Source organism: Pyxicephalus adspersus, chromosome 8 (genome assembly GCF_032062135.1).
Source record: "Pyxicephalus adspersus chromosome 8, UCB_Pads_2.0, whole genome shotgun sequence".
In the NCBI taxonomy this organism is placed as follows: Eukaryota; Metazoa; Chordata; class Amphibia; order Anura; family Pyxicephalidae; genus Pyxicephalus; species Pyxicephalus adspersus.
Genome location: NC_092865.1, coordinates 42,357,523 through 42,369,031, shown reverse-complemented (window position 1 = coordinate 42,369,031; position 11,509 = coordinate 42,357,523). Strand labels below are relative to the sequence as shown.

General features: G+C 38.3%; 2 protein-coding genes across 2 annotated transcripts in view; both read right to left on the bottom strand.

Annotated features, from left to right (window-relative positions):
* The window catches only part of CCDC134 (coiled-coil domain containing 134), a 23,289-nt gene extending 14,734 nt beyond the window's left edge, over positions 1-8,555 (bottom strand). The window contains exons 1-4 of the mRNA XM_072420213.1: positions 8,409-8,555; positions 3,385-3,496; positions 2,143-2,264; positions 1,038-1,122 (exon numbers count right to left, since the gene is read on the bottom strand). Coding sequence (XP_072276314.1) covers positions 1,038-1,122; positions 2,143-2,264; positions 3,385-3,487 — 310 coding nt within the window. The 5' untranslated portion in view covers positions 3,488-3,496; positions 8,409-8,555. The remainder of the gene's footprint in view (positions 1-1,037; positions 1,123-2,142; positions 2,265-3,384; positions 3,497-8,408) is intronic.
* A 1,610-nt stretch (positions 8,556-10,165) lies between these two features.
* LOC140336229 (meiosis inhibitor protein 1-like) overlaps positions 10,166-11,509 on the bottom strand; it is a 10,440-nt gene continuing 9,096 nt past the window's right edge. Inside the window, exon 7 of the mRNA XM_072419226.1 lies at positions 10,166-10,339. Within this exon, the coding sequence (XP_072275327.1) occupies positions 10,297-10,339 (43 nt within the window). The 3' untranslated portion in view covers positions 10,166-10,296. The remainder of the gene's footprint in view (positions 10,340-11,509) is intronic.

The following is an 11,509-nucleotide window of genomic DNA, read 5'->3' as shown; positions in this document are numbered from 1 at the left end:
TAAAAAAAAATTTCATGAAAAACAGTGGATCACTTTTGGTACAGAAATCTAGACCTCAGTGTAACGCTTAGGTGGTTAAAGTTTATTACTAAATTTATGAAATATTGGTGAGAAAAATAAATTTCCATGCAAAAAATTGTACCGTTTTTTGCCTGGAAATTTGGACTGAATTAGACCGCTAGGGAGGTTAAAGAGCAGCATCGGGCCTTGCTAATATAGTATAATTACCTTGTGTTTTGCTGCAGTGCTCAGCCTTGCCATGGTGTATGACCTGCAATATAATTCGGTCTTCCACTATTCCTCATCCAGTTTTTAGCATCCTACACAGCTGTTTTTGTTTCAGTTAATGACTGTGCTACAACCTATATATGAATATGATTATCATTAGCACCTATTTGTTATAATTGGTTATTCAACTAACTATAATCCTAGAAATCCCTGACTTTGTGCAGATGTATAGGATTTGATACTGGTTTGAAAGCCAAGGGCAGTCGCACCAAATATTGTGTGTTTGTAAATTATTAAGAATAGGAAAAGAATAATAGTAATAAACAACCAGAATATATATTTGTGAAACCCAAAAAAAGTACATTTTTACCTTAAGCATTTTTTTTTACACCTGTCAATCTTTTGAACAATATTTTATATTGCACATTAGTCGAGATGGTACATTGAGCAATTGATAAATTTGCATTCGGACCAATATTTGAAGGTCTTTGAACAGCTAGACATAGTTTAACAAAGTAAAGTCACAATTAGAACAGGATGAAAGGCAAGAAAAGGCAGCAAGAACAGAGCTCCAGAAAGGGCTTACAACTGCTTTTCTCTTAGGCCTTTAAAAAGGGGCATGTCTTCTTCTGAACTAGTAAGCACCTTTTAAAGTTGAGACATCTCACAGGGAGATATTTTACAAACAAATTACTGTCAATCTTTTTAAGTCATAAATCATGTTTTTCAAACTACAAATGTTTTTCTAAGATATGTTAAATATTAACACTCAAGTAAACAACTGCAACTTGCAACTACATGATGCATACCATCTTTAATCTTCTCGTCTTCAGGAAATGGACCATCAGGCTGTATTCCAGCTGCAATGAGAATTGCTCTAGAGTCCTCCAGAACCTGTTACAACAAAAATCATCATCATGAAAACATTCACATACTAAAAACATTTTTAAATACCTAATTTCCCTTAATTCTGGAAAAAAATTACAAAATCTCTATTACCCAGGTAGCGATAGGAAACCATACATGAGTCTACTACACATCCATACAAGAGATTTGTCTGATCTTTATTTTTCGTAAATATTATTTCAATTTTTTTGATGTTATGTAATAGAAAATAAATAAAAAAAAAACTGTAAAAACACAACCACTTCATGGGACTAGCCAAGTAGCAAAGGTCCCTTGCATTTCAATTAACTAGTGCATCCATAAGATGTATTAGACTAAAATGACCATGTTTTTTTCTTTGTGAACTAAAGAACACTTGGAGATGTACTGGAGATTAGAAAAAAGGGGGGGCCCAAGTGATGGGGGAAAAAAACAAATATATGAATGTCCTTTAAATTTGTTCTTCTGATGAAGTTAAGTAGGCAAAACGCATGAAGAACATAGAGAGCTATATTGACGCAAATAAACCAGGACTTAAGGTTTATAGGAAGCCTTTGTATAGAAATAATTGAAACATTGATGTACAAATGCAATTGTTTGACATGTTCATGCTTTTATGTATTTGTTGATAAATTGTTATTGGACTTTATCCTTAATCATACTAATGCACATAAAGTACCACAAAAAATCCACATATACAAACATTGTTGTATTTGTGGCTCGAGTTTAGGATAAAAGGGGATGTGGTACATTGATTTAGAATACTGCAGGATATATTAAAAACCCTAAAAGAAAACGAATGCACTACACTGAAGCAGCAATACATGTTTTTATATTTGAGTTTAAATGTACATTTTCACATTACAGATAATATACAAAATGAACGATAATTCTTAAAGTTTGTGAGTAAGAATAAATGAAAATGTTTATATATTAAAATAGCAAAATGTCCCATAGGTATGACTTATTTCCATAATTTCTGAACAGATCTTAAAACATCAAGGGATTCAGCGGATGGAAATGTCTCACCTTGAAAAGGCCTTTTAGCATTATATCAATAATCTTGTACTGTTGGTTGACATCATTTAGTTCAATCAAATTATTGAGGGCATTGATCTGATCCTTTCTCTTTACCTCAAAAAGCTTCTTATCTGCAATCTGTCAAGGACTCAACTGTGAAAAAAAGCTGTTCATAAAAACTAAAAAAAAAAGATTTTTTTTTTAGTATGCCAGTACAGAACAGCATTGTTCAACAAAGCTTGAAATCATTAGAGCAGAATCAAATTGAAAAAAAAACCCAGTCTACTCCACCTGCACCTTTCGTTTTCAAATATAAAGCAGCACCAAAAAATGTTAAGTACATCAGCCATTTATTTTAGGTTTAGGACAAAGTAGAGACGTACTGTAATTTTTCTCTGGTTTAAACTATCATCTGTGCCCTAGTTGGGGAGATTGGTCCCAGCGTCTGGCTGTGTTAGATGGAAAGAAAATGAGCGAAATCTCCTAAACCAGAACACAGCCATAAAACCCCTTTTTTTTACCACGTTGGGAGAAGAAAACCTTCACTATCCCAACATAATTCCTTCCCCTTTCACCCTAATCTCTGAAAGACCTCAAAAAACTGCTTCCCCCGACATTTCTCCATAGTCCAGTCACCTATGCCTTACTGGAAAACATTTCACCTGGAATGCCTCAACTTCCCTGAAACAGACATCCCTTTCCAACCTCCTCAACCTTATCCCTGACCGATATCCCTTCCTAGAAAATGCCTCAACCTTCCTTCCCCCCCAAAAGACACCTCTCTTCAGCTAACACACAAACCTACCACCATAAGAACTTCAACTGACAACTATAAAAGTTGTAAGCACAAGGAAAATACTGAACCAAAAGCTCCCTTTTTTTTACCTTTTCACATTATCTGTCATTATAATAACACAAATACTTCTGGAACAGGAGTTCTTAATAGTTATTAATTGAGTTGTGCTAGGATTGTATTTCAGCAGATGGGTAATAAAATGTAGGCAGAATGCCAATAATATATTTATGCCAAGAAATTGGATTAATGTTTTTCCTAGAAAAGAGTCCCAGAAATTTGAAGACCGCTGAACATTATTACAGTCTGCTCTTATTTTTTGCCTAATCGCTATATGTCGAATGATCTGAGCATATCATTATTTAAAAAAAAAGCAGCTTATACTTTAACTCAAAATGGTGCACAAATGAAAAAAAAATAAAAAAGAAACACTGATACTGAAAACTATAAATGGATACAGATTTCAAAAGCTGTGTCTTTCTTCTGCTTGTTAGTGTCGGACAATTCCCCCAAGGGCAGCAAGGCAAACAAGAGAAAACTCAATATTTGGTGAGGTTCCATCACAGGCCCCTGTAAAACAAGACAGAAAACTTACATGAAATACATTTTTCCACAGAGAACAACTCTTTCCGTTCCCTCCACCCACTCTTCACATTAGTATTTAAACATACAGACCTCAAATCAGATGTTTTATTGCTCCAGGTGGCAAACCCACAGCCACGGACCATGTCCCCCGTATGGATCACAGGCTCAGGGAAGCTTGTGTCTTTTTACAGTGATGCTGCCAGTTTTTTTATCATCTGTTTGTACTATTGGGTCAATTTTGTCCCCTTCACCAGATACGTTGTCCCCTTAACTTCTTCTGCAGACTTTGTTCTATTTCTTCTTTCTAGCCAGATAGATGATACCCTGTGCATGTGCAAGTGGACTGCCTACACATCCAAAAACTACCAAAACCACTAACAGTCCATTCATTGGATTGCTCATGAAATGGATTTTGTTCCCATTAGTTTTTACCAGAAACCTTATTGCACCTTTTCAAACCTCCCAAAATCAGTTGAACTGATATATTGAGCCTAACAATAATCAACCGTCAAGCACCCCAATGTTGTTCTCTCTGTGGTATGTAATCTTCGAAGATTATTTTCATTGTCTTCTGGCTGCCATAATGGAGATTTAGGACTCATCCCCACTAAAGCATTGCGGCGCATTTTACTTATTGCATATGCATTACAGCTTGACTTACAATGCACAGTGATTGCAGCTTGGCGCACACAAACGTAGTGCAGTCTGCATTTTTTTTTAAGAGCAATTCACTGTCTTAGAACTTGTTCACACCAGTGAGTTGCAAAAACAAGTTCCTTCTATATGAAGTAGCTGACAAACTCTGTTTATTACACATAAATGTATTGCAGTATGCAATTTTAAAGCTGCGATGCATTTCTATGAAGCATATGAGGTGCCACTGACAATAAATGGCAATCCAGTGCAACAACACATATGCTATTAGTTGCAAAAACACTTGTGTTTCTGCAATGTACTGGTGCAAATTAACCCTTAGGATATGCACTGCCCTTATGCAATATTCAGAATGAATAGGTATGTGTGAAAACTTGTTGACTGCAGCAGATTGCAATGAAAATTGCAAAGGCATTTAGTAAAATGCACAACATCACTATATGGCAACAACTTTTTTCCACATATTAAACTTTTGTTTAAAAAAAAAAAAAACACACACCATATTAAGATGCAACCATGGCAATATACATGGTTATTTTTGCACTCTTACGATTAATGTCAAATTAAAGTCAACAAATATTATTTGAACCAATATACACGATCATGGAGTGCACAGCATGGTGCCACTTGTTTATCTCCCCCTTAATAGGACAGAACAGTGCTGTGTGTATAGTGCTCTTTTGGTTCCGGCGCGAGTAAGGTATCCTATGCTACTTTTCCCCAGCTTCCATGGAGAGAGCTCTTGCTGGAGACCTGACCTGAGGTCCTGGCGGGGCTCCCTGGCTTTTGAACTTTCACCTTGCATCTCTCATACCCCATGCTGCATGGAAAGTGTGTCTACTGTCTTGACAGCTAGGAGGACAGCTCTGCAGCTGCCTAGTGGAGTGTAAACTTGCTAACATGCTCCATGAAGATCTCCCTGAACTGGACCACATTAAAAGGGCACTGGACCGTTGAGGCACAAATACGAAGACGATGTAAAAACTCTGCATACTAATGGGATCGGTATTACAAAGCCCCCAATTATATGGGTTACTGGACACCCATGACAAAAACAACTAGAAACATGAAAACATTTTGAAAATATAAACACAGTGTTGCCCTCCCAGCTTTTTGACCTCCCAGCTACAACTTCCCCCCACCTCCTGGAGAGAACACCCCAGTGTGAGGTTAAACATAGTTGCAATGTTACCTTTTTTATTTCAAAGATTTGGAACATTGACACAATTGGGGGTCCCAAATAAAATAGGTATTAGATCAAACCAATGACTATCTCAGGAGATTTCCTCATATGTCATCACCTCTCACAACAATGTGGATTTTTAAAGTCCTAATGGTTCTTTTTGAACTACTAATTATAATTAAGAGGGTTTAAAACAACTTACCTGACGCTCACATACAAATAAGTAAAATATGCTGATACAGTGCTCAACCCAGAATTTCCCAAGCTGGGTGGGAAGAAATTGCAGGGGGGTGGTGACCCAACTCATCAGTAACCACCCAAAAACGTCAGGTGGTCGCTGAAAAGCGCAGAGTGGTACGAACGGCAAAAAGGGGCTGGGGATTACACTGTGATATTATCCACAGCGACCATGAGAATATTGTGCAATATAAAAGTATAATACAATATATAATACATTTTACTCTGATAGCCGGGCTCTGCTGATATTTTTAATATTATATGCCATGATGCGTTTTGTCAGGTGTCTTTGCTATAATTGTAGATCTTTGGACAGTTTTAGCATTGTGTCACTTGCATCATCACCATATTGTTATGGGTTAAAAATCCTGTTGCATTGCAATTATAGGAGGTTAGCATTAGTATAGGTTAGATTGAGCTATGTAATTACACAGAGGAGCAGGTGCAGAGGGATGTCTGATCTGATGACTATGGGAGATTTAAGAAACAGGAAGTGAGATTATTTGATGAAATGGATGAAGACTCAAAGTAACGGGAATGTTTATAATCCTACTATAGAGGAAATCACATACCTACTATTTCTGACATTCAGAAACTGACCTCAGGTACATTTTAAAGAGGAACTATACGCAAAACTAAAAAACAAAAAGCACCGCCATCTTCGTCTTTTCTTACGGGTTCTTCACCCTAGAATAAAAACAAAATTTGTCAATCTCACTGCACATGCGTGAGATCGGCAAATTTTTCTATTTGAGCAAAAAGGCTCCTTCTGCGCTTGCCCGGGATACTCAGGGATGTGCAGAAGGAGCCCCCAAGAGCCTCCCAAGATGCCTGCCGTAGATATCCCAGGAGGTTTTGTGCTCCAATTCATTCTCGACCGCCTATGCGGCTGGGAATTAGGGGGCAGTGCTGCAAAAAAAAAAAAAAATGAATTTTTACCTTACATAAAAGGGTTCTCCACCCTTTTATGTAAAGTGAAAATTCTGAGTTTAGGTACGCTTTAAGTCAGAACTGCTTTTTGACCATACAACTCAATTTGTTCTGTAATTTAAACATGCAGATTAGGTGGAGGTGGCCTAAAAGAAGGTCAACTAAAGGTCAATTTTTTTTTTTTTTTTTTTAATATACTTTGAAGGCTACTTCACATATCTCTTCTCCAGCACCCATCTGATTCATAGTCCCTACCCAACTACTACGCTCTTTAGACATGCAGAAAAACAAACCCAATATGGTGGGATCTTGGAAAGGATCAAGCTGTATAGCAATCATCACATCAATAGGGTGCATTTCACAAATCCCTACTAATATAATAATACCGAATGTGTGAAACAGGTTAATGCTACTTGTAGTGATCACTGTATAATTTAATTCTTTAAAAAATGTTTGCTGGTTTCCCCCAATTTACTGGACATTTAATCTGCATGTTTAAAGAGGAACTAAACTCAAAAGACCCCCAAAACCAAAAAAAAAATCACTTACTTCTATTTCCACAGGGCTGCCGATCGATCCGGAGGTCAATCTTCAATCCAGGTCCCGCGTCGACCCAGCATCTGTCTTTGGACCGACGCTCTGGGCACCGCCATCTTCTCCTTTTTTTCTACCTACGTCACTAAACCCAAGATGTGTTTTTTCTACCTACGTCCGTCACTAAACCCAGGATGTGATCTCACGCATGTGATTTTTCTGCACATGAGTGAGATCTGCATTTTTTTGCCTTTTCACAAAAAGGCTCCTTCTGCGCATACCCAAAATGCTCAGGCATGCACAGAGATGCATGACATATGTATCCCGGAAAGCTTTGCACTCCCATTCATTCTCAATCGCCTAGGTGATCAATAATAAGGGGGTGTTGCTGCATCCTTTTTCTTTTTTTTTTTACAAAGGTATTGCACTGAAAAAAAAAAAACAAACAGAATTTTTACTTTACATAAAAGGTTTGTCTACCCTGTTGTGTAAAATGAAAATTGTGAGCTTAGAAACGCTTTAAATTACAGAACAAATACTCATAGAAGCATCTGTGCACCTCCCCCCATCCATACTGCAGGGGCAGTCCAGTTACATAGAGGGGGACCTGGAAAGAGAAGGTATGATGGTTACCACTAGTTGAACAGCCCCTTTCATAATACAAATGCCCTGCCTGTCACGCTGCTCCAAAGGCTTCAGTATATTTAAAGTCACTTGCATGGAAAGTGTGTTCCGATTAGGCATTCTGATTTTTTTTTAAATTATTGTTCCAGTTCAGTACTGATGCCTTGTATCTAAATTGTAGAGGAGGCCAGAAGATGTTATATTTGGATAAGGTGTAGATAAAAAGCGAGTAAGTAGTTTTACATAATAACTTTGCTGAAAATAATGCATGCAATATTCATGTAATTCACTGGCTTCTTGGAACATTGACATCAATATAAAAGGAGCTAGGAGATCTTAATGAAATATTGCATCAATAGAAGAAATAAACACAGAGCTCTGATGTATCAAACATCCACACAAGCCCTCAGTATTGAAGAATGGTTTCTAGGGGTACCAGAAGCTGCAAAGTACATGTTGCAGCCCCATGATTACACTACAGAGAGTGACATCTCCTCTCTATAAACATGCAACAAAACACAAAGGCATCAGATCTACCAGCACAGGCCACATACAGCTGAATCCTGCAATCTAATCTGCACCATGACCATTAGATGTGACATCAGGTGAATGTAACATGCTCCTATACAATCTATTACCTGACCATAGCCCTCTGTACATTGTCACTGTAGGTAATAGTCGTGCTACCATTGTTAGATGTTACCCCATCCAGGCCAGCAGCGTACATACACCAACCTGAGCCGCTCGAATGTCCTGTGCACAGCAGATCCTTCACTCCCTCTGGGCTCTCATGCTGCTCATTTCCAGGTAGATTATTCCAGCACCTTCATCCACCAATCAGACGCCTCTTCCTCGCTGACGTCACCTCCTGTGCCGCTTTCTACACGTCTGTGTATATATTGCTTGCTGTAACTATGGACGGCTGTATTCTGCTATTCTGTATATTACATCAATAGTAATAGGAGTGATACGTGGCAGCAGAAGCAAGAACTATGTCCGTATAAAAAAAAAATACAATTATGTTTTCATTGAGTCCCAATGTTGAACAAATCTAAATAGGTACTTTGGTGCCCTCTGCTGGTCATAATATGTTAAAGCGTACCTAAACTCAACCCATGCTTACATGCAACACCCTTAGCGCCTTCCCTTTCTGTCTTGATTGCTGCGCACAATGCCTCCTGGGATACCTATGTCACACATCTAGGAAAGCTCTTGGCTGCTCCTTCTGCGCATGCCCTGATTTTGGACATGCCCAGAAGGATCCCTTTCTTTAATGGAAGAACTGCAGAAATGGAAGAAATGCATGGGCAGTGAGATCTGCAATCTTTTTCCCTATGTGCGTAATTTGATCTCACACCTGTGCAGCGAGAGAACGGGCAATGTAGGAAGATGAACTCGAAAGAAGAGAGAAGATGTCAGCACTTGGCCCTTCCTCTGGGCTGGGCTGAAGACAGATACCGGGATGATGTGGGACCCAAACAAATCTACCAACAGATCTGGGGGATTTTTTATGTGTATTTTTTATTTTTGGTTTAGTTCCGCTTTAAGCAATGCAGCAGGTCTTAGCCTTTCATGCTTTTCCTGTATTTCTCAGTGTGCAAAAAGTGCATTGTCAGGTAACAAAAGCAATCCTCTTTGGTATTTTTGGATACAGTTTTTGAATCCTGTTCATTAATAAAAGAGAACGCCATCGTAAAGTTTTGGTAGGGGGATTAGGAAGCAGTATCTTACATAAGGTATACTTTCATTTAAAATGAATCTCTCTTAGCATAAAGAGAACACAGGATCAGAAATTAAATTGTAATTTACCTGAAATACTGGCCGCTGCATTTGTCTGTTACGCTTATTTTGCCTGTTTATTTCCTTTTTTTACCTTGATATTTATGCTAGCAAGACGTTTCCTGTTCTATGGTGACAACACACATGGACCAAACCTCTGTGGAGGAGCAGCTTTTTCATTATGCTGCATACTGGATTACAAGCTAACCTGATAGACAGGGGATTAAGCCCGCGTTCATAGGTGAAGCAAAGAGTAGACCACATAGTAAGCAGGAATTGTGTACCCACTCATATGACTGGATTCAGGAGCACTGATTTTAATAAACAAAATAGTTAAGTATATCTAAACTAGTTTTTAAGAAATGTCTAACTTTTACAAACAAGCACCCCGTTTGTTAAGTGAGAGTGATAATAGCTTTGTGGTTTGTATTAAATGGGTAATGGCTGCCTCACAATTATCTTTATGCTGGCATGCTGCTTAAACATGATATAAACATTGTCTAGGCACATTCACATATACCTAATAATTGACTTGCTGTTGGTTTTCTAGCACTTAAAGGGCATGTTGCTCCATACATTTCATACAACTTTTCAATTATCGTACCTGTAAATAGTGAATAAATAATATATTTTAAATCAACAATGTGTTTAAATGAAGCAGAAACATGAAATAACCCATAAAAGAAACTTTATTCTTGTAAAACCATGCATTTCTAAGCAAGAAAAAGGAGATAAACGTTTTGAATACAATTTGTGGATAATAAGTTTTATCTCATAACTTCAGCCATTTCTCTGGCCATTGTTCTTTACAATAGGATATTCTTAGCTGACCTTTCTAGATTCATTATGTAGCCGGTGACAGGGAAAAATAATTCCCATCTGTAAATCTGATTGGACTGGTAGAAAGGAAATTTAGATAAATTTGAATGAATATTGGAACTGTACTCTGACCTTAAACGCTATCATTAAAAGTGATGTGGCCCTATTCACATAGCTTTATCATTTACACAGATTAGGCAGAATTCCTCTACAGCAGGGGTGCCCAACATGTGGATCATGATCTACTGGTAGATCCTAAAAGCAATACGAGTGGATCGAGGAGCCCTGCCTTTTAAAAATAAACCGCGCACAAGTTTTATTAAGTCCAAATACCGTTCAATCATGACTGAGATCATTTGAAAGTCTGTTTGACGCTGGCTACCAGCAACTACTATCTTACTACTGTATGCAACTTTGGCTGACTTTATTCAGTTTAGGACGTCATTGGAGTAAGGTAATGGCCAAAAATGTACAGAATTGTATTGTGCCATACATGTTCATGTTGTTATGCAAGGTAAACAATTCATATTTGAAATATAATGTATACTCGGTATACATATAAATAAATATATTTTAAGCATTTTTATTGTTGGTAGATCATTTTGATTTGGTCATTTTAAAAGTAGTTCGCAAGCCAAAAAAGTGTGGGCACCCCTGCTCTACAGTATATCTCATTCCACCAAATTTCTCTGTTTATTCTATGTATTTAAATCTAACACACTAGGGTGGGCATCCTTATTTTAAGTTAATTTTAAATCAAGGGGTCGGCAAAATTTTTATCACCACTAGGCCATTTCAGGGGTGGGTGGAAGCACACTAGGCCGGAGTCCCGCGCTAATGGCTCCGCCCACCACCAGGGAACGCCCCCTGAAGTGAAATCCTTCTCCTCGGTATGTATTGCGGAGGAGAGGGATTTCCCTTCATGAAGCGTTCCCTATTTATGGCCAGCCACGATAAATAGGGGAGCCACAGCAAAGAGGCGGCTCCGGAGCTCAGGTGGCTCTGGCCCTGGTAGTCCGGCCGCCCCCTGGCTGATCCAGAGCCGCAGGTTGACGGACAGCATTAGGTTGAATCGTCCAGGGGGCGTTAGGCCGGAACGAACTACCGGCTAGTCAGTATCTGGCCTAAAGGCTGAAGTTTGCCGACCCTTGCTTTAAATACTAATAACTTAATATTTTCAGTTAACCCAATGAAATTTGAAAATCCCAGTCACCGTGCTAAACAAAGCTTGCATTAAA